Below are 24,022 nucleotides of genomic sequence, written 5' to 3' on the forward strand. Positions count from 1 at the left end.
ATTTTGAACAGTGCCCGCTGACCACTTCTGGATCCCTGACTGCTGTTCCTGCACCCTGTGTGTGGGGGGGTCCCATCTACGAGGTGACCTCCATAGTGGCTAGGTTGGGAGCAATAGAGGGATGGCGTGCCAGACGCCATTTTCAACAGTGCCCGCTGACCTCTTCTGGATCACTGACTGCTATTCCTGCACCCTGTGTGGGGGGTCCCATCTACGAGGTGACCTCCATAGTGGCTAGGTTGGGAGCAATAGAGGGATGGCGTGCCAGACGCCATTTTGCAAGCGTGAAGACCCTGAAGGGGGCCTGAGCTAGCAGGGCTTCCATCAGGTATGCAGATGCCAACGTGGGCTGATTTGTGCCGAGGCATACCATAAGGGCTGTGTCCTATGGTGTATAATGTAAATTTAGGCTGTGTGTTCCATGCTGTAGATTCAGTAGAACAGCTCTATTGCTAATCCTGTTGGGGCCGCCAACTGTCTCTCTGTTCACACTGCTGAAAGCAAGGCATGAGCTAAGAGGCTGGAAAGTCTCTCCCCACAACAGTGTATAAAGGCTGTGTCCATGATGTGCTACTAACCTCTGACACTCTTGCAGATTTACAACACTGTGAAAGCATTTGGAATCTTGTGGGTGAGCTGTGAATGCCCTCCTCGAAGGGGTAGGCCTGGCGCCTGTGGGGTTTTCTGAGTCCTTAATAAAAAAAAACCCATGGGGTAGAGTTGCCCCTTTGGAGGCGTTCCTGCAATTTCACAAGGACAGATGGTGGACTGGACTTGGCCATGCAAGATAAAGGCACTCCACATATGGTGGGTGGTTCTTCTAGCCCCATGAGGGCAAGGACTGCAACATGAGTTCCAGGCGATACCTGGCATTGGGTTTTGCTATGTATTGGGGATGTAACTGTTTGTTGTTGTAGCTAATGCTGCTGCAAGAGGTAAATCCAAGGGTCAGTGTCACTCACCAAGGGAATATCACAGAAGATGGACTGCATGTAGGATGTAAGGTGAGGGAGCTTGAAGAGGTGGACTGTGGGGAGAGGGCAAATAAGCCAAGATGGTGTGGTCAGGCTCTTTTGCCCCATGTTTTATAAATAATGAGATGCATTTGTAACCACTGAGAGCCTTTATAGCAGTGCGCATGTGCGTCAGGAGGTTTAGGCTACAGCTGAGCTCGCTTAAAGCATTGCGCATGTGCATCACGAGTTACCACTTGGTCACGAGCTACTTTATGTTCACCTGTATATGCTTCACCTAGAAAAGCCCGGAAGGGTTCTGTGCGGTTATGTTGTATTATGTTATGTCTGTTGCTAAGGCTGCTATTCCAGCTGGGAGAGAATAAATGTGTCTGCAGTTCCTACAGTTCCTCGCATTTTCTTCCAGCCTCTTAGCTCGCGCCTTGCCTACCGTGAGTTCAGTGAACGGTGTGAACAGCGGGACAATTACTGTCATGAACAGTATCCGCAATACACCTAAAAACTGAACATTATATCATATTCAGATGTATAAATAGTCTTTCCAATACTCATCATTATTCATAAAGTTCTGGGATGTTACAAAATAAAATGATTTCTAATAAACTGAAAGTCATATCAGAATTATTAACTGTAGGTGTCAACAGTAAATAAACATAAAGGACAAAACATATAACTTTGTTTTTCTTCATATAAGAGCAATAATGGCAATCACACTACATCATATAAAAATAAATGAATTATTTTCTTTTCCTTCAAAAGCTCAATTTGATTACTAAGCCAAGAAAGATAAAGGGAATTTCAAGAATAACAGATGCATACTAGAAATGATAGAATCTGTGAAAGAAAAAAAGCATATGTTGTACTAAACCTGACACCTTACTCCTAGAAAGAGCAATTGCCACTTTTCCAGACACACCTACTGTTCTGCTCCCACACAGCACTGACATTTATATGTTCATATATTTATCCTCACAACTTGCCTGGGATGTTAGGTCCTTTCTATCTTACACATAAAGGTGTGTCTGGCACAGAGATGGCGTCCAATGTTGAATGAATACATGAATGCCTATATATGAGTGCGATACCTGTGAGAAATTTCTTGTTCTGGGGACAATATACTATATAAGTCATTCACAATAAACTATTGAGAAAACTGTATGCAGGTCAGGAAGTAACGGTTAGAACTGGACATGGAACAACAGACTGGTTCCAAACAGGAAAAGGAGTTCGTCAAGGCTGTATATTATCACCCTGCTTATTTAACTTATATGCAGAGTACATCATGAGAAATGCTGGACTGGAGGAAGCACAAGCTGGAATCAAGATTGCTGGGAGAAATATCAATAACCTCAGATATGCAGATGACACCACCCTTATGGCAGAAAGTGAAGAGGAACTCAAAAGCCTCTTGATGAAAGTCAAAGTGGAGAGTGAAAAATTTGGCTTAAAGCTCAACATTCAGACACCAAGACCATCCATGGCATCTGGTCCCATCACTTCATGGCAAATAGATGGGGAAAGAGTGGCTGACTTTATTTTTGGGGGCTCCAAAATCACTGCAGATGGTGATTGCAGCCATGAAATTAAAAGACGCTTACTCTCTGGAAAGAAAGTTATGACCAACCTAGATAGCATATTAAAAAGCAGAGACATTACTTTGTCAACAAAGGTCCATCTAGTCAAGGCTATGGTTTTTCCAGTTGTCATGTATAGATGTGAGAGTTGGACTGTAAAGAAAACAGCACTGAAGAATTGATGCTTTTGAACTGTGGTGTTGGAGAAGACTCTTGAGAGTCCCTTGGACTGCAAGGAGATCCAACCAGTCCATCCTAAGGGAGATCAGTCCTGGGTGTTCATTGGAAAGACTGATGTTGAAGCTGAAACTCCAATACTTTGGCCACCTAATGTGAACAGCTGACTCATTTGAAAAGACCTTGGTGCTGGGAAAGATTGAGAGTAGGAGGAGAAGGGGCCGACAGAGGATAAGATGGTTGGATGGCATCACTGACTCGATGGACATGGGTTTGGGTGGACTCTGGGAGTTGGTGATGGACAGGGAGGTCTGGCATGCTGCGGTTCATGGGGTCGCAGACAGTCAGACACGACTGAGTGACTGAACTGAACTGAATCTAGATACTAATTCTACTTCGGAGTTTAGGAGATCGTTAGGACCTATTAGAGCTGTTAGTAGATTAAGAATGCACTTTATTTGTCATCTTGAAATAATACTTTCTTGAAATAATAATTCACTGAGATGAGTGGTTTAAATGTGGGCATTTAGAACTGAGAGTTACACTGAAGAGCACCTAATCTATCTCCTTGTTCTTTATGGTTGGGGCACCAAGGCCCCCAAAGAAGAGGCTTGTCTAAATGATGGGACTGGTAGAGGTATCAGCAGGACTGATTCTGGAACTCTGACTCATGCACATCTTCTCTGCTACCTTGATAATCTCCCTCATATTGAGTTTATATGTGTGTGTATAACATATATATATAATCTAGATTCTCATTAAAACCCGCAGGCATCTGTCTCTGAGTCATGGAATCTTTGTTTGGCGGGTGGTTTAGCTGTTGATCCAACCTTCACCAGCCCCATATTCATAAATGCCCTGTCCTCACCCACCAATGATCTCCTAACAGCCAAACCCAACACACTCACCTTGGTCATCACTCTCAGAACCTTATGCATGGCACTTGTTCCTTTGACATCTCCCTCCTACCTGGAAACGCTTTCTTTAAGATCTTAGAAGGCTCTTTTCTCTCAAGCATTTGTACCATTCTTTCTCCCTGTCTCATTCACTGCATTTTTGCAGAATCATCGACCCCTTACATTTTTCTTATGTTAAAAGCTTTCCTTAGACAATTTCAAACTATTAATAACAGTAACATTATTGAGCCCTTACTAACCGTCTTACATGAATGGACTCATTTAATTTCCTCAACAACTTTATAGGATAGAGACTATTAGCTGCATTGATCAAATGGGAAAACATGCTCAGAGAGGTGAATTTATTTTTTATTCCAAATATAGATGTATTTATTACATGTAAGATGCAGGATATAAAGTGCTTCTATTCTTTAGCATCTTTCCTCTTCAATGCAATTTTTTTTTCTTTTATTTTAAATTCATTTTAATTGGAGGCTATTTACTTTATAATATTGTAGTAGTTTTTGCCATACATTGACATGAATGTTCAATCCAATTTTTATACCACATCAATAAAGTAATCTCTAAAATAGAGAGTAATCCCATAACGTGCTGCATGAAATTTTCCATGGTTTTCCAGTCATCTGATAGGATAAAAATAACTGTTCTGGCTGTGACAGAAAAGGCCCTTCCAGCAAGCCCTAACCCACTCTCCAATTGCAATTCATATTTATTCTCCCATGAACCAGCCAGCCACATAGAATCGTAATCCTCCAGATACTCCATACAAATTCACATTTCCTTGACTTTGCAGAAGCTATATCCTCCACTTAAAATACTCACGTCCCTCCTTGATTTTTGTTAATATTCCTGTTTATCTTTAAAACACATCTTAAACTGTGGATCCTCTGGGAAGCCTCCTCAGTACCTCAGTCACTGGATGTGCAAGTATTATAGCTCTTCTCACAGTGGACGGAAAGCATCTGGTTACATTTGTAAACCTTCTCAACTCCAAAATCTTGCCTTTTAGGAGACTAATTATGTTTTATTTATCTTTCACCTGCTGTAATGAACTGTTATGATGTCTAGCATGTAGTAAAGATTCAAAATATGTTTGTTGAGTAAATCAGTTTTACTGAGGAAACAATATAAGACTAGTGTCATACAGTAGAACTTTCCGCAATGATAAAGGAGAATTTCACTGTCCAGTACGGTGGCTTCTAGTCAATGTGGCCACTGAGCACTTGGAGTTTGGCAAGTAAGACTGAGAACTGAGTTTTAAATATATCTAATTTTTATTAATGTAAGTTAAAATTTTAATATCTACCATCCTGGACAATACAGTAACAGATGGTAATTGTGTTTCTGTAAATGTCAACCCAAACTACTATAGAACATGAAAAGGAAAATTATGTGTTAAAATGCACAGAATGCATCTATTTTAAGAAAGCTATAGCAGTGATCAATCTAACATTATCATGATGTTTGACTATTCTTTTTGCTTATCTATATACCCAGCTTCTGCTCAACATCACCTAATTAACTCTTCCTTTGTAATCTTTCACTTCACATGTACCTTTTTACTATTTTCAAACCCAAATTTTCATCTGTTCCATTGATGAAATTTGAAATATATTTCATGAAACTTGTTGCTATAGCTTTCAGTTTTCTTTCCTGATTCAGTCTTGACATAAGTCAATGATAGAGCCATCTGCACCCTGATTTCTTCATTTCCAGGTAAGGTTTCTGAAAGTTTCTCACATCCATTTTTATTCCCAAGAGCGTCCTGCCCCAGTCCACCTTGGGAGTAAGAAAATCTGGCAATTACAAGTACCCACCGATAGCTCAGATGGTAAAGAATCTGCCTGCAAAGTGGGAGACCTGGGTTCGATCCCTCGGTTGGGAAGATCCCCTGGAGAAGGGAAAGGCTACCCACTCCAGTATTCTTGCCTGAAGACTTTCACTTTCCCCACTAGATGGCAAGAGTGGGCCAACAGGGTGAAACAGTTACCCAGCTCACACCTGGAACTGATGAAGTTCAAAATCAAGGTGGGCTAGGATCAGTGCTCAATTTTTTAAAAAGGTACATTACTTGGGGGAAACTTCTCTCCATAAAAGTGCAACGCTGAGCGATTTAAGGAGCATCAGTTACAAGGCTCTACAGCCTTGCTCCTTCTTCAGCTCCTCCGCTTCCACTCTCACTGCCCCCTGGAGACTTCTCCAGCTTCAGGAGGACCCCACTCTAGAGCCTGTGCACCTCTTCTTTCTGCCCAGGACACCGCCCAGCTTCCTTCCCTAAACCTCCTCCTGGCTCCTCTCCACTGCCTTCAAGCTCCTCTGTAACCTGTCTTCTCAGAGACAGCCTGCCTGCCTGCCCTACATATCCAGTCCTTCCTCTGCCCTTGTGTTCTCCAAGACACTCCTAACCACATACATCTGCATGATTTTCTGCTTTATATATTATTTTTTGCCTCCTCCTGGTAGAATGTGAGCACCATGAGGAAAAGGATTTTTGTTTCATCCTTAGGACACATAGCATTTACAGGTCTGCTAAAAGATAGTGGAAAACTGCTCCCTGGTAGCTCAGTTGGTAAAGAATCCGCCTGCAATGCAGGGGACCCCAGTTTGATTCCTGGGTCTGGAAGATCCGCTGGAGTAGGGATAGGCTACCCACTCCAGTATTCTTGGGCTTCTCTTGTGGCTCAGCTGGTAAACAATCTGCCTGCAAAGCAGGAGATCTGGGTTCGATCCCTGGGTTGGGACGATCCCCTGGAGAAGGGAAAGGCTACCCACTCCAGTATCCTGGCCTGGAGAATTCCATGGACTCTGTAGTCCATGGGGTCACAAAGAGTCGGAAACTACTGATCGACTTTCACTTTCACAACTACACACACACATGTATTTTTAACCCAAAGCTACCAAATATGCTCAAAAGGTCTATTTTCCCATTACTCCAGTGCCTAAGATGACAGAGAATACAGATGATTTTGCAAAGTACTGAGGACTCTGTGTATGTGTGTGTGTGAAATAGGTCAGTAGTAAATAATAAATTTCATTTAGAACCAATAAGAGTGAGCAGTTAGTTACTACACTTTTCCTAAAAATTAGCCAAAATGGGTTTCCATGGTACTGGATAATTACAAAAATTGATCTTGTATGGCTGTGCCTGACTTGGTAAGAGTCCCGGGGACCCTATTCAGAATCCTCTGATATGATCTGCATATAGTCTAACTGGTTAAAGAAAAAGCTGATTAAAAAGCTATTTTTCCAACCACACCACTCAAGTAAGTACTAATTCCCATTTGCCTATGACAATCACAAGGGGGTACTTCAGCCAATTCAAAAACAAAAACAAAAAAAAATCACAGTAACTTTATAAACCCAGAGAAGTCAACAAACTTTGTTCTCTGCCCTGCAAATTCATGAAGCTTAGCATTCATCATGCTTTTTGTACTGAGTTTCGACTCAGCACACAAGTGATAAGAAAGGAAGATGCCAGGGGAATCCGAGATTCAAAGTTGCAAATTGGTCCAGGATTCTCAGCTTTTTAGAAGGAATGTCGAATCTCTCAGCTGTTTTAAATATTTCATCAAAAGTTATTTGACATCTTTGAAGATTAAATCTTTAAAAAAAATTAGTTCAGAAAATAGTTCTATTGCGGCTCATACCTAAAGCAGAACAGAGTAGACAGTAAAATGACATTTTATTTTCTTCCATCTTAGGTTGATGAAGTTCCCAAGAGTGAGAATCTTTCTGGGGTCGCCTCAGTGGCAGGTATGGAACTCATTCATTCTATAAATATTTGAGCCTCTATCATGCCCCAGTCTCCTTGATAAATACTGCACACACACAAAACCAAACAAGAACAGTCAGGGCTTCTCAACTCCATGATAGTGAAGAGCGAGAAACTGCAATGCAGCTGGGCGCCCACTATGATTTGGGGAGTCTGGGCTGCTCTAGGAGCACATCAGGGGAGGACTTCCTGAAGGATGATCAAGTGGAAGTGTGAAGGACAAGGAAGTGCCAGCCAGTGAGGACGGGAAAGTGTGCCTTGGGAACCCTGTGCAGCAGGATCAGCGGGGAAGGAAGAGCCTGGTCCGTCCAAATCTTGGGGAACCTTTCAGGATGGCAAGGAGAACTGGGGATGGTCAGAGAGGGGTTACTGCAGGAGGGGGACAGGGTGAGGTGAAGAGCTAAAATAGGGCTTTGAACTTAAGGGGAGGGACACGTATTGTCATGTTTTGAAAGCCGTCCAGGCAGTTTGGAGAGTGGGTCGAGGGAGAGAGACACTGAAGTCAGGCAGGCCTGTGACAATCGAAATGGGGTAACCAGGGAAGTAGGGCTGGGGGATCACAGGAAGTGGCCAGGGAAGTGGGTGGATTCCAACCCCCTTAGGAGGATGGCAGGCTCTGCTCCACAGCTCATGTGGGAGGTGAGGACGAGAGAGAGAGCAAAGATGGAACTCGGGTTTCCGGGAAGAATGTCTGGTGTGCTCTGCCCTGAGTTACAGAACACAGGGAGGATGCGGCTTAGGAGAGATGCTGAAAATAGTTTTGATGTGGAGTTACCTAAGCACATCCTGGCATCAAAAAGCTGGCTGGTGCATTAAACTAAAGTGCAGGAGAGAAAGAAAAGCTGGAAATAGAGATTTGTGTTATTTTTTTTCTTCTGTTTAATGCTACCTGTGTGCATTTTGTAAATTATGAAATATATAATTAGTTCAGGCCACGGTTCTGTGCTCAAAATAAAAAACATATTATTGTGTAGCAATGTGAACCATTTGCTTTTTTATGCCTCAGCAAAATGGAACCACGACTCCGTTTTATCAGCTGAAAAACCCCACTGTTTACTCTCACTAGTGTAAAGATATAAAAACCCATCTGTAAGATACAACTGTACTTGAAGGCACAAGTACACAGTTAGCATGCTCCCTTAAAACAAGGTAGCAATTACCTAGTGATTAGCTGTTAATCTGTCTATTCAAACTGATTTTCTGTCTCTTAAAAATAGCAAAAATTATACAGGACTTAAATCAATTTGATGTGGAAAATTAGTTTTCCCCACTTATGCTAGAATTTCAGCATTAAAGAGAAATTGATTCTACACTGCAGAGCTGCATGCAGAAAACAGAAGAAAAAATATGCATGATGCATGACCCCACATTTCAAATCTGACTTGCTGCCAACTCTCTAATTCTAATGTTTCAGGAACCCCCTATCCTGGGGGTGCAGAGGTAAATGAGATCGATTCTGCCTTTGTGCTCACACTGCTCTAATTCAGCAGCGGAACCAACACATATGAAGACTTCATGGTGCTGCTAAGGTATGAGGGAAGAAGAGGGGTATTTATCAAATATGTTTCTTAAGAGCCTTCCTTATATGGAGAATGACTATTATCAGTCTCAAGCTGATACACCGTCACAACAGCAATATTTACACACCCCTATGAATCAGGCAGTCTTCCAAGTGCATTAAATATTTTTAATTCAAATAACTCTCATAACAACCTTCAAAGTGGCTGCAGTTATTTTCGTCTCTGTGATCGTGGGGAAAATAAGGCCGAGAGAAATCGCTCTGTGAGGAGGTAGTAGACCTCAGTCCATCAAACAGCTCTTTCAGCCTATACCACTTAGAAGTCTGACTTTTTAACTTGTTAAACTTGTCTCTAACAAAGACACAATATTTGTATTGATAGTGATTAATTAATCCCCAGTCCTCCCCCTGGGAATGGAGGAGAATGTAAGTCGATATGAGGCCAGACTCCATCCTCCTTCCTGATACTTCCCTGATCCAGATATTACACAGCTGTATGTGTGTGCACAGAGTAGCTCTGAGCATGGAGACAGGCAGTGAAAAAGCACCTCTGCTACAGAGGATATGTGTCCTTGAGGCACACAATTCACCTCAAACGGGTTCCGGTGACACCCCAGTTCTTCCTGCACCAGGACTGTACAACCATGTGCTCTGCACAAACCATTCTTCCTTGTCCACAACAGCTGGCTAATTGCCCTATGTTTCTCTTTTATTTTGGTTGAAACAAGAGTTGGGTAAGGGAATGTGAAATGCATTACCTGTATTTTTGTTATGAGCAGATTTCAGAAATAATCCCTCCTTACTTACGAAGTGTGAATACAATAAAATCCTGCAATCTTATTAAGCGGGTATTGCAACTTGCAACAGTGTGGCTGAGGGTGAGAACCATTTTCCATTCTTTGCTAGTTTTGTCACCTGTATTTACTTACTTACACTCAAGGCCAGTGCAGCCTACTGGGTCATCCGCAGCATTGCCACCAACACCTGGGAGCTTGTTAGAAATGCAGATTCCCAGGCCTAGACCAGACCTACTGAATCAGAACCTTGGGACAGGACCGGCCCATGAATCTCCATCTTAACAAACTCTCTGGGTGATTATTCTGTCCACTAAAGTTTGAGGTGCATGTATCTTTTTGAATTATAGCTTTGTTTGGATATATGCACAGGAGTGGGATTGCTGGATCATGTGGTAGCTCTATTTTTATTTGTTTTGAGGAACCTCTGTACTGTTTTCCACAGTGGGTGCACCAATTTACATTCCCACCAACAATGTGGAAGGGTTCTCTCTTCTTCACACCCTCTCCACCATTTGTTATTTTTAGTAATAGTATTTTTAACTATGGCCATTTTGGTGTAAGGTGGTATCTCACTGTAGCTTTGATTTGCATTTCTTTAATAATTAGTGATGTTGAGCATCTTGTCATATGCCTGCTGGCCATCTGTATGTCTTCTTTGAAGAAACGTCTATTTAAGTCTTCTGCTCATTTTCTGATTGGGTTGTATTTTTTTGTTATTGAGTTGTATAAGCTGTTTGAACATTTTTGAAATTAAGCCCTTGCCTCCTTTGTTGAATACTAATTGTCCATAGGTGTATGGGTTTATTTCCAGGCTCTCTATTCTGTTCCATTGATCCATATGTCTGTTTTTGTGTCTATATCATGTTGTTTTGATTACTGTGGACTTGTAGTATTATCTGAATTCTAGGAGGGTTATGCCACCTGTTTTTAAATTTTTCCTCAGGATTGCTTTGGCAATTCTGGGTCTTTTAAAGTCCCATATACATTTTAGGATTATTTGTTCTAGTCCTGTGAAAAAATGCCATGGTAATTTGATAGGAATGCATTAAATCTATAGATTGCTTTGGGTAGTATGGTCATTTAACAATATTAATTCTTCCAGTCTAAGAGCATGGGATATCTTTCCATTTCTTTGAATCATCTTCAATTTCCTTTATTAATATTTTATAGTTCTTAGCATATTTTTTCACCTCCTAGGTCAGGTTTATTACTAAGTGTTTTTTGATGCAATTTTTTTTAAGAATTTCTGTTTTTCTTTTTTTGTTTTAATATAAATTTATTTATTTTAATTGGAGTCTAATTACTTTACAATATTGTATTGGTTTTGCCATATATTGACATGAATCCACCACAGGTGTACACGTGTTCCCCATCCTGAAACCCCCTCCCACCTCCCTCCCCATACCATCCCTCTGGGTCATCCCAGTGCATCAGCCCTGAGCATCTTGTATCATGCTTGATGCAATTTTAAAAGGCATTTGTCAACTAAAGTTTGAGGAGCACAGCTCTGGACAATTCAGAGAGGCACTCAGAGAAAATAAAAACTCAAAAAATACAAGTATGGTGATATTTTCTTCCTACTAAAAGAAAGTTAGTCAGAAACCAAATAAGTGGCTCTGAATATCTAGAGTTCAGAATCACAATAACTGCTCCATCTCTGTTTAAGTTGCTATTACAAAGATTTTCTCAGCACATTCCACCTGCAAGCTTTGCTCATCATTTGTAGACAAAGCAATGGTGACTCCAAGAAGAACATTTTATATATAAATTAAGTGTAACATCTGCCTGTGAATGGCAGGTTCCAAGTTCCAATTTAGCAACCACTGACTAAAGATTCATGGATCCTAGAACTGGGCTCTGGGTAGAGCAAGCCCTTCCCTGGAACAGAGCAGAGAGGCCTTGTGAAGCCTAGGCTAACACAGGTGAATCCAGGGGAAAATTGGGGGAGAAAAAAACAACCAAACAAAAGACTAAAAATAGTACGTTTTCACATTGTAGCAATATAACAAAATTATTCCACTAGTTTAAGCCAAAAAGCTTGGGTATATAACGGGACTGAGATCAGTAAAATCATTATTTGGTGAGTTTGATCAATTTAAAATTTGGGCAACTTAATTATCTCCCCTGTAGCTCTTTTATTTCTTAACTAGCAGTAGTTTTTAAAATAATAATAGTTTTCTCGTTCTCTTTCTTATGAAGACAGGGACATTGATGATGCTCTTTTTAATACTTTTTGTTTATCTATTTACCAGGAAAGAAATATCCTAATCTTGTTAGGAAAATATTTCATATTTTCCATTTTTAGTAGATGTCATAAGAGCTTTTGATTAAATCCAGATAATTAATCGTTATTTTCATTAATTACCCAGAGATGTGCATATATTATACTTTACTTTCTTGACAACAGAGGGTCTCTTGGCAAACTTGATTAATTTGTTTTGTATCCAAATTAAGTTAAGCATAAAAATAAATACTAATTTGTTTCCAGCAAGATGAATAAAATTAAGAATGAACAATACTATAAATAGCACTAGAAAAATCAAGTTATTTCAAGAGAAACCTTCAGCTTTGACAAAACGAGAAAAAATGACTTAGCAACTGTTAAGATAATTTGAAAGTTTTCTCAATTTATATTGCCAGTGTGCAAATTAGGAGCAATCTAGTGGAAGAAATTAGAAAACCTAGGCTCCTAATTATAAAAGGAATATATACTGACCATACAGAAACAACTGCTCTGAGTTGAAAAGCCAGTATATCGTATAAATAAAGTCCACTGTGGAAAACTAAGTTATTTATTATCCCTGCCTTTTTGAAAAAAATAATCTGGAGTTGACATTGATGTGCATGGAAAAGTTAAAGGATAAATATTAAAAGAAACCTACTTTTATTTTGATAAAATTTCTATACAGAGGCAGAAGTATTGTTGAAATTAGTCACATTATAGTCCCATGTTAATGGACAGTGTGATTTGTATGAAGGTGAAAGATAAGGATATATTTTCAAAAGCTTGGTCCATATGATTATCTTTTTACCCCTGTACAAGCATTAATTTGTGAACTGTTTAGCTAACTCAATAATTCATTTTAATTAAAAAATGTTAGTTACATACTTGGAGATGATTTAAATCATAGTTTTGAATAGAGAAAAATGAAAGTATCAAGGTTAATGTCAAAAGTATATATTTATATAATCTAAAAAGTGTTTACAGTTTTATATAATTTTTCAATCTCCCCGAAATCATGAAAGCCAGCAACTAAGCCTAGCAAACAAGGTGTAATATCTTTTTTTGTAAATAGGTATGTAAAATGTTTTCCAAACAGCAGGTGGCAATCTTTATAAATCTGGTTACAAGCAGCACCATCTTCTATCTGTATTTGCAGATGAAAGTCAGTGTTAAAGGACTGGTTAAGAACCTTGGCATGCTCAGACTAGTTTAGATAACTTCAAATATTAAAAAGGGTCTTATTTAATTATGCTTACTGTTCCAGTGAAATTTCTCCCAGGGCAAAATAAATGCCTTTGTTTAATGCTTCTTAATTTTTATGACGCACAGGAGAAATTTCACAGTGCTAATTTGTGTAGATATCCTTCTCAACAGAATCCTCCATGCTGGTTACTTCTTATCATTCAGCATTCATATGGCTTTAAGAATGAACAAAACTAATTTTAGATTTTTTAAAGCTCTACAAAGAACACAACTGACTTATTGTTGCCCTCAGAGTCTAGTTTCTGTTGCTATTATCTCTGAACCATGAAAAGTCTTTAGAATTCTAAATATGGAGAAAAAGAAAGTTTTGATCCCAGATAACTCTTAGAATTCATTGAGTTTTTTCTAAATTGAAGTAGTCATGTTAGATAAGAGACAGAAATCCATAGTTGTCTGAAAAGGAATCTCAAACAGGTGCAGTCATCACACTCAGCAGGACCAGACAGCCAGAGTTGGCGAGCTTGCCCACAATTAACAATGGCAACATCAACTCTAATTGGGTCTTCGAATCTCTAAGTTCAGAGTTTTATACACAGCAATGAAATCTTAAAATTCCATGCTATTAGCTTTTCTGTCATGTTTACAAAATTTTGCCAATGATATCATTCTAAAATCCTAATTTTCACTTATTTATTGAGTCTTGAGTATTAACAGTGTTTTATGAAATATACACACTCATAGGAAAGAGTCTCTGTTCCACATGAACTTTCAGATATATGTGATTGATAATATGGTCAATTTCTGACCTTTCCTGTATGCTATGCTTATGTGTAAAATCCTCTAATGTAGCAATACTTCCAGGTTTTCTCTATGAATTAAGACCTGATGCTGTCATTTTAAAGTGAGTTCCTCATAGGGATTTCCTTTCGCAGTGAGAATGGGGCAGGTAAACCGAGGTGTCCAAGGTCACACATCAGGATGGATTAACAGTGAAATTTACAAGTTTCTGAGTTTCAGTCTTATATTTGTATTTTCTCATGTATCTATTTTCTACTAAATAATCTAAGGCAACTTGTTCTCTCAGTAAACAATATTTCATAAAGATAGTTACAAAAATGATACCCCAAACTATTAGTAATTTTAAACATGTCTACCCATGTTATTGTTCAATATGCCTACTCATTTTGCAGCAAACAATTTAAAAACATACAGAAAACAGTCTATGACACAGAAACAGAGGAAACTTCATACATTAGGGAAAGAAGGGAATCACCATTTATCAACACCAATACTTTAACTGAGGAAACATTATCTTTAACCAACGGCAATATTTTTCATCTTTTTTTTTTTTTTTTTTGAGGGACCAGTGTATGTCCCCGGGGACACTGAGCGCACTCACCAGGACAGCGCTGCTCACTGCATCTTCGCACTTCCTCGCCTGTCCCTTCGCAAGGCTGCCCGGTCACGGCCGCGCCCTGGCAGGTCCTCATCCTTCTCTCCCAGCCTCCGTCACAGGACCTGGAGCAGCCACTCCAATGACCCCATTGATTCCACTGCCCATTAGCTGAAAGAAACACACCACCATGGTCAACAGCAGAAGTACAGTGCTAACCGCTTTAGGTATTCAAAAATCTGAGGACCACGATTGTTCAGTTTTCATTAGTCTACCACCACAAATAACGTATACACAAATATTTGACTTTCTGGCCAAATTTAGAGCACTGTGATGAACAGAAGCTTCTATAGGTTTGTCAGGATCTGGACAAATGGACACTGAGTTTTAAAAGAGTACAAGTGCAGCTCTAGACTTCATCGATTTACATCAATATTTAGTATAATCTAAATAATTTCATCTAATTTAAGAAGCTGCTGAATTTTGTTGCCTTCTTAATACAACATACAGTAGAATGAGTTTTGGTACAATTGGCTTCATTGAGTAGAAATGTATAATGATCGGTTTATCCCATGACTGTCCTGCATGGCTCTGTCACAGAACTTAATGGCAGGCATCCTTAAAATGCAATCCTCAGGCCTCACCTGTGCACTCGGGGTTGTAACACTCTCTGCTCTCTGCCCAAGGCCCCCTGCACTCCGAGCCCCCGTGTGCAGCTGCAGTGCACAGCCGGCTCCTCTGCTGGGTCCCATTCGAGCAGGTCGCCGAGCACTGGCTCCAGGAGCTCCACTCCTGCCACTGTCCATCGACTGCAAGGCAGAAACAGAGATGGTATGAGGAGGTTTCCAGGAGACAAGGCTGTACACAAAGTAGACACAGGTCTTTACTGCACTTTTCAGATGCTACACTTGTGACAAATTAGATTCTTTAGTGACCTTGTGTACAGCAAGTGTATCAGTGCCCTTTTTCCAACGACATTTGCTTCCTGTGCCACATTTTTAGTAACTCTGACAATAATTCAAACTTTTTATGATTATTATATTTGTTATGGTGGTCTATGATCAGTGATCTTTGATGTGAATGTTGTCACTGCCTTGGGGCACCAGGCACATACAAGACAGGGAACTCAACAGATAAGTGTTTTGAATGTGTTCTGACTGCTCCACCCGGCAGCTGATCCCTCATCTCTCTCCCTCTCTTTGAGTCTCCCTATTCTCTGAGACCCAACAGTAATGAAATCAGGCCAATTTGCAGAAGGAAATGGCAACCCACTCCAGTACTCTTGCCTGGAGGATCCCATGGACGGAGGAGCCTGGTAGGCTACAGTCCACGGGATCGCAAAGAGTTGGACACGACTGAGTGACTTCACTTTCACTTTCAAAGGCCTCTAAGTGTTCAAGTGAAAGGAAGAGTCATGCATTTCTCACTTGAAATCAAATCCCAGAAATTAATAAGCTCAGTAAGGAAGGTGTGTTGAAAGCTGAGGCAGGCCAAAAGTCAGACCTCGTGACAGTCAGCCAAGTTGCGGATGTAAAGGAAACTCTTAAAGGAAATTAAATGTGCTACTCTTGTGCACACTGGAATGAACAAAGCCTTCCTGCTTATACAGAGAAAGTTTGACCGGTCTGGAGAGAAGATCCACACCACCATACCATTCCCATATGCAGAAGTCTCATCCAGACATAACAGGGCCCTGAAGTGAAGTTGCCCAGTCGTGTCTGACTCTCTGTGACCCCTTGGACTGTAGCCTACCAGGCTCCTTTGTCCATGGAATTTTCCAGGCGAGAGTACTAGAGTGGGTTGCCATTTCCTTCTCCAGGGGATCGTCCCGATCCTGGGATTGAACCCAGGTCTCCCACATTGCAGGCAGACACTTTACCCTCTGAGCCACCAGGGAAGCCCAAACTCCCTTCCATTCTATGAGGGCTGAGAGAGGTGAGGAAGCTGCAGATGAAAAGTCTGAAGCCGGCAGAGACGGGCTCATGAAGTTGAAGTAAAGAAGCTGTCTCCCTAACATCAAAGTGCAAGGTGCAGCAACAAGTGCTGATGTAGAAGCTGAAGCTAGTTATCCAGAAGATGTGGCTCAGATAATTCATGAGGGTGGCTACCCTAAACAACAGATTTTCACTGTATACAAATAGCCTTTGATTGGAAGAAGATGCTGTCTAAGACTTTCATATTTGGAGAGGAGAAGTAAATGCCCAGATTCAATACTTCAAAGGACATGCTGACACTCTTGTTAGGGGCTAATGTAGCTTTAAACTTGAAGCCAGTTCTCATTCACCATTCTGAAAATCCTAGGGCCCTTAAAGTATGCTAAATCTTCTCTCTCTGTGTTCTATTAATGGAACAACAAAGCCTGCATGACAGGACATCTGTTTACAACATGGTTTACTGAATATTTTAAGCCCACTGTTGACCTACTGCTCAGAAAAAAGATTTTTTTTCAAAACATTACTGCTTATTGACAATGCACTTGGTTACCCAAGAACTCTGATGGAGACAATGAGACTAATGTTGCTTTTTCATGCCCGCTAACATAATGTCCATTCTTATGGATGGAGATCAAGGAGATATTTTGACCTTTAAGTCCTATTATTTAAGAAACACATTTTGTAAGCCTATAGGCACCAGATATAGTGATTCCTCTGATGGATCTGGGCAGTGAAGAAGAAACCTTCTGGAAAGGATTCACGATTCTAGATGCCATTAAGAATATTCATGATTCACAGGAAGTGCTCCAAACACTAACAGAAGTTTACAGGAAACTGACTGCAATCTTCATTGACTTGAAGGGGTTCGAGACTTAAGTGGAGGAAGTAACTGCAGATGTGGAAACAGCAAGAGAATTGGAATTATACGGGGAGCATTAAGATGTGACTGCTGCTGCTACTGCTAAGTTGCTTCAGCCGTGTCCGACTCTGTGCGACCCCATAGACGGCAGCCCACTAGGCTCCCCTGTCCCTGGGATTCTCCAGGCAAGAACACTGGAGTGGGTTTCCATTTCCTTCTCCAATGCATGAAAGTGAAAAGTGAAAGGGAAGTCGCTCAGTCGTGTCCAACTCTTAGCGACCCCATGGACTGCAGCCTACCAGGCTCCTCTGTCCATGGGATTTTCCAGGCAAGAATACTGGAGTGGGTTTCCATTGCCTTCTCCCAAGATGTGACTGAATTACTGCAATTTCATGATAAAATTTGCAGGGTTGAGGAAGTAGTTGTTATATATAAGTAAAGAAAGTTTCTTGAAGTGGAATCTACTCCTGGTGAAGATGCTGTGAAGATTATTGAATGACAACAAAGGATTTAGAATATGACATAAACGAAGTTGATAAAGCAGAATAGAAGTTTGAGAGGACTGACATCAATCTTGAACGTAGTTTTATTATAGGCAAAATGCTATCAAACAGGATTACATGCTACAGAAAAATATTTCATGAAATGAAAAATCAGCCAACGTGGGAACTTTTCTGTCTCATTTTAAGAAATTCACTTCCATCTGAGCCCTCAACAACAACCACCTTGACCAGTCAGTAGCCACCAACATGTGGGCAAGACCCTCTACCAACAAAAAGATTACAATTTCCTGAAGGCTCAGATGGTGGTTGGCATTTTTTAGCAATACAGTATTTTAAAATTAAGGTACGTACATTGTTTTTAAGACATAATGTTATTATGACACACTTAAGAGAATACAGTATAATGTAAACATAATTTTTATGTGTACTGGGGAACCAAAAAATTGGTATGACTTACTTGATTGTGATATTCCCTTTATTGAGGTGATCTCGAACTGAACCTGTGATATTTCTGAGGTGTGCCTATACAAGGGTAAACCAACCTTGAAGATGAAGGCCAACCAAGACACTCTACATGAATCCAATTAGATGCTACTACCCTCCAAACAACTATTACCTCATTCTTCATTTCTATTTACTTTTATGTGTCTATTATTTCATTTATTGATTTATTTCTTCAAATATATTTATTGACCACTTAAAAAGACAAGACCTTGATTTTGGAGATGGGGACAGGTAGCAATGAATATAATAAATAATGATAATTACAGAGCTCATATTTTAGAAAAGGACTCCCCAGAACAAGTTGAACAGTTAGTTACATGCCATATAAGTTAATTCTATAGCATTGCTGCAAAGGATGATTTCAAGACAGAGTGAGACAAGAGTTTTCAGGGTCTTGGGAGTCTTCCCTGACAAAGCAAGTTTTCAAGTGCACTTGAAGGATAATAGGAAGTCCCTAAGAAAGCGCTTATTCCATGAAGATACAGAGGTGCTAGGCGGGACTGAATAAGGGGCATTGTGAGCATCACCCAGACAGCCAGGTGAATAACTACCAGGGAGGTCAGGGAAGAGACAGGGGCCAGATTTCAAACTTTTTGTAACCATGTTAAGGATTTTAGCTCTTTGCTCTGATCGTTAAGCAGCCATTGGAGAATTTCAACAGGACTCGGATCGTATCTGGCGCAGGAAAGCAGAGGAGGGTCTGAGCTGGAGGAGGAAACCTGCCAGGGTGGCATCCTGGGGAGATCAGGGACGCGAGGGAAGGGCCCTGAGCAGAGAGAGGGCCAAGGGGACTACCCAGGTGTCCAGGCTGGGATAGAATACAGATGGCTGAGCCTTTCTTTGGAAGTTCAAATTGAGATGCATTTATTTATTCACTAATTCAAATGACTACTGAGAATCTTTCAGTCACCAGACACTGATAGGTGTTACAAGAAATACTAGAATTTGAATTCCAACCCCTCAAAAATCTTTTAGAACTCACCAAAGGAATTACTCTATGCACACAAGTAAGTAAATAAAAAATGAAAAGCAATACCAATTTAACACAACAATAAAAACACTCAGAAAACTCATCACATCTACTAGGGGGTAACTGTGTTAGACTACTATGGTAAGATTTGGATGGTTTAGACAAAGGAGAAGCGTTCATGAAGGTATAATCCCATAGGCCACAAATGAAAAGTGAGCAAAGGAACCAGGCAAAATATTTACCTGAAGGCAATAACTAGCATTTAAGTGTTAAAAATGCACCAGGATATTACTGTCCACTTTTTTCCAATGTCATTCCATTGCTTTTCATCTATTTCATAAATCCAAAGTTATAAACTAATGCTTCTGTGAAGACCCACCCTGGCAGAATAGGAATGAGTACTTTCAACCTAATTTCAGATTGTGCAGGGAGCTATTAAAAATAAAGTTATTTAATATGTATCTAGTGGTACTGTGTGATTTAAAAAATCATAAAAGGCCAATTTAATCATCCCATTCATGTCATTAAGCATCTCACTTTTAGCACCTGACACAGTCTTATTGACTATATAATCCATTTGCCAGACAAAAAAGAAGTCTAGTGAATCCATTTCCTCTAGATGTTGGCTTTGAAGATGAGTGTGTTTTCCATTTCAGAAGTTTGCTTTTCTAAGATAACACTTATTAAGTCTGCATTCGGAGGAGAGAGGTTTTTAAAAAATAAGATTCATACCTGCACTGTAGATACCACCTATTTGGCCAAAAAATGTACAGGTATTCAACTTACTGAGAACATTCAGAAAGCAACACAGAAACAAAGATGAATTAAGTGATACCAATCAGTTTAGTGCTAAGTGACTAGAATAAAGGAATATCTGCTATCCTTAAGAATTCTGCTTTAAAGTAAAAAATCTAGTAGTTTTTAGGAACGTAACAGTTGTACACTCACTACAAAGAAGAGAGGGTAAGTGTCTACAGCTAGGAAGATGTACATTTAGGAATGAGTGAGATAGACAAAGAGTAGATAATTCAGCAGGGGGCTATATTATGGGTGAGGAGAGAAAGTATCTTGCTGAAGACATCTTAGACGTATTAGAAAAACAGATTATTTGTGAAGTGTTTTGCTCATGAGAAGTTTTTTTGAAAGACTGCATAATCATTGTAAAATTTTTTTTAAACATTTTTAATCCATACATTTGTAATATTATCTCAGTCTTTCTGTAAAAGTACACATTTTATGTTGTGGCTGGAGTTCAAGAACGAGTTAAATTAGATATTTGAGGGAATTTTGAACTTTGACACCACTATAAACATCAGCAAAACATACACTTACAGGAAGTTTTGTTTATAAGTCAGTTACAGAAAACAAATAATAATGAAAATGTATCAAGTATAACTTTTTGATGTTTTATTTTACACTGAGAACTAGAAGTCTCTTTTTGTGAATATTCCCTGTCCATTATGACAGAATGGCTGTGACAAAGTAACTGATTATATACTTTCTTAAAAAGAAGAAAAGACCAATATTCCCTTAATGTGTTATATAGTGTGTTAAGTCAAATTCCCATTTCCAGTGGGAAAATGGACAATTAAGAAGTTAGAAAGAGAGGGGTATGTGAATTTAATTTAAAGAATTAGATAATTGACCAATTGTATACAAAAGAATTTCTTTTAGTGTCAAATGTGGAACATTTATTTTGTCATCTTGGAATTAAAAAAAAAAAATCAATGATTATGTTCTAAGGTGGCGGAAAAGGTCACTTTTCATTCCAATTCCAAAGAAGGGCAATGCCAAAGAATGTTCAAACTACTGCACAATTGCACCCATTTCACTGGCTAGCAAAGGAATGCTCAAAATCCTTCATGTTAGGCTTAAACAGTATTTGAATTGAGAACTTCTAGATGTACAAGCTAGATTTAGAAAAGGAAGAGGAACCAGAGATCAAATTGCAAATATCTGTTGGATCACCGAAAAAGCTAGAGAATTAAAAAAAAAATCTGCTTCATTCACAATGCTAAAATCTTTGACTGTGTAGATCACAACAAACTGAGGAATATTCTTAGAGATAGGAATACTAGACCACCTTACCTGTCTCCTGTGTGCAGGTCAAGAAGCAACAATTACAACTGTACATGGAAAAATGGACTGGTTCAAAATTGGGAAAGAAGTATGTCAAGGCTTATATTGTCACCCTGCTCATTTAACTTATATGTAGAGTACATCATGCAAAATGCCAGGATGGATGAAGCACAAGTTGGAATCAAGATTGGCAGGAGAAATATCAACAGCTTCACATATACAGATGACACCACCCTTATAGCAGAAAGTGAAGAGGAACTAAAGAACCCCTTGATGAAGGTAAAAGAAGAGAGTGAAAAAGCTGGCTTAAAACTCAGCATTCAAAAAATGAAGATCATGGAATCTGGAATCCAGTCCTATCACTTCATGGCAAACAGATGGGGAAACAATGCAAACAGTGACAGACTTTATTTATTTTCTTGTCCTCCAAAATCATTGCAGATGGTGATTGCAGCCATTAAAGACACAAACTCCTTGGAAGAAAAGCAATGACAAACCTAGTCAGTGTGTTAAAAAGCAGAGACATGACTTTGCCGATAAAGGTCCATATAGGCAAAGCTACGGTTTTCCAGTGGTCATGTATGGATGTGAGAGTTGGACTGTGAAGAAGGCTGAGTGCCGAAGAATTGATGCTTTTGAACTGTGGTGTTGGAGAAGACTCTTGAGAGTCCCTTGGACTGCAAGGAGATCCAACCAGTCCATTCTGAAGGAGATTAGCCCTGAGATATCTTTGGAAGGAATGATGCTAAAGCTGAAACTCCACTACTTTGGCCACCTCATGCGAAGAGTTGACTCATTGGAAAAGACTCTGATGCTGGGAGGGATTGGGGGCAGGAGGAGAAGGGGACGACAGAGGATGAGATGGCTGGATGGCATCACTGACTCGATGGACGTGAGTCTGAGTGAACTCCGGGAATTGGTGATGGACAGGGAGGCCTGGCGTGCTGGGATTCATGGGGTCGCAAAGAGTCAGACACGACTGAGCGACTGAACTGAACTATTATATATAAAACAGATAAGCAAGAAGTACCTACTGTATAGCAAAGGAAACTATACTCTCCTGGTGGCACAGTGGTATGAATCTGTCTGCCAATGCAGGAGACACGAGACACAATGTGGGTTAGTTCTCTGGGTCAGGAAGATGTCCTGGAGTAGGAAATGGCAACCTGCTTCAGTTTTCTTGCCTGGGAAATCCCATGGTCAGAGGAGCCTGGCAGGCTACAGTTCACAGGGTCACAAAAGAGTTGGGCATGACTTAGTGAGGAAACAACAACCACAATAATAACGGACAAGAGGGAAGAATCTGAAAAAACACTGGTACATATGTACATATAACTGAACTACTTGCTGTACTCCTGAAGTAAACTAAATCAACTATACTCCAATAAAACTTTTTTTAAGAAAAGAGTATCACAATATCATGAAAATATCTGAACCAAGAAGGAAAAAAGAAACGTCTTTCTGAAATGGTAGTGTTATTTCTCTAAACGAAAAAAAAAAGTTGGTTTCTGAGAGGTGGAAATTAAGAGCTCTGTTTTGGACATTTAAGCATTTCCCAATCCGACCTGTACATTACACTTCAGGGATAAATGGTGAGATACTTGAAAACCAATTATCATATGATACACCTTAGGTTTTTGTTTCATAACCACTTAGCTAAGTACCACACAAGCCATGAAGAGACTTTTTTCTTCTTATCTGATGCTTGCTGGAGAATCCGAAGCAGGGCTGATGCTGCCTCTCCCAGCTGCATTTAGGTTTGCTCTTCACCCGGGCGAGCTCAGACCAGAGACCATCAAAGCACTCCCCACCCATCTCCACCTACTCAGGTGGGACTGTCCTACACACTTACAGGGACAACCCCAGACTCTGCAAACCCATGAGTGTGAAAACACCTCAAAGCTTTCTTTCTAGAAATCTGTGCTTGCTGCTGCTGCTGCAAGTCGCTTCAGTCATGTCCGACTCTGTGTGACCCCATGGACAGCAGCCCATCATTTTCCCCTGCCCACAGGATTCTCCAGGCAAGAACACTGGAGTGGGTTGCCATTTCCTTCTCAAAAATCTGTGCCTATTGCAAGCTAATTAGGATCTTGTTGTTCTGTCAGAAAAGTCTTCCTGATGATTTGGGGAAATGTAAATAATCCAACAGACTGGTTCCAAACAGGAAAAGGAGTACGTCAAGGCTGCATATTGTCATCCTGCTTATTTAATTTATATGCAGAGTACATCATGAGAAATGCTGGGCTGGAAGAAACACAAGCTGGAATCAAGATTGCTGGGAGAAATATCAATAACCTCAGATATGCAGATGACACCACCCTTATGGCAGAAAGTGAAGAGGAACTAAAAAGCCTCTTGATGAAAGTGAAAGTGGAGAGTGAAAAAGTTGGCTTAAAGCTCAACATTCAGAAAACGAAGATCATGGCATCCGGTCGCATCACTTCATGGGAAATGGATGGGGAAACAGTGGAAACAGAGTCAGACTTTATTTTTTGGGGCTCCAAAATCACTGCAGATGGTGGTTGCAGCAAAGAAATTAAAAGACACTTACTCCTTGGAAGGAAAGTTATGACCAACCTAGATAGCATATTCAAAAGCAGAGACATTACTTTGCCCACTAAGG

The 24,022-nt window shown here is 40.1% G+C and overlaps 1 protein-coding gene across 1 annotated transcript in view; it reads right to left on the minus strand.

The window, feature by feature from the left end:
- Positions 1–24,022, minus strand: part of BAI3 (brain-specific angiogenesis inhibitor 3) — an 880,973-nt gene that overhangs the window by 494,394 nt on the left and 362,557 nt on the right. Inside the window, exons 6-7 of the mRNA XM_010848504.1 lie at positions 15,195–15,359; positions 14,557–14,721 (exon numbers count right to left, since the gene is read on the minus strand). Of these exons, the coding sequence (XP_010846806.1) occupies positions 14,557–14,721; positions 15,195–15,359 (330 nt within the window). The remainder of the gene's footprint in view (positions 1–14,556; positions 14,722–15,194; positions 15,360–24,022) is intronic.

The sequence above is a fragment of the Bison bison genome, unplaced genomic scaffold (assembly GCF_000754665.1).
Source record: "Bison bison bison isolate TAMUID 2011002044 unplaced genomic scaffold, Bison_UMD1.0 scf7180017864268, whole genome shotgun sequence".
Lineage (NCBI taxonomy): Eukaryota > Metazoa > Chordata > Mammalia > Artiodactyla > Bovidae > Bison > Bison bison.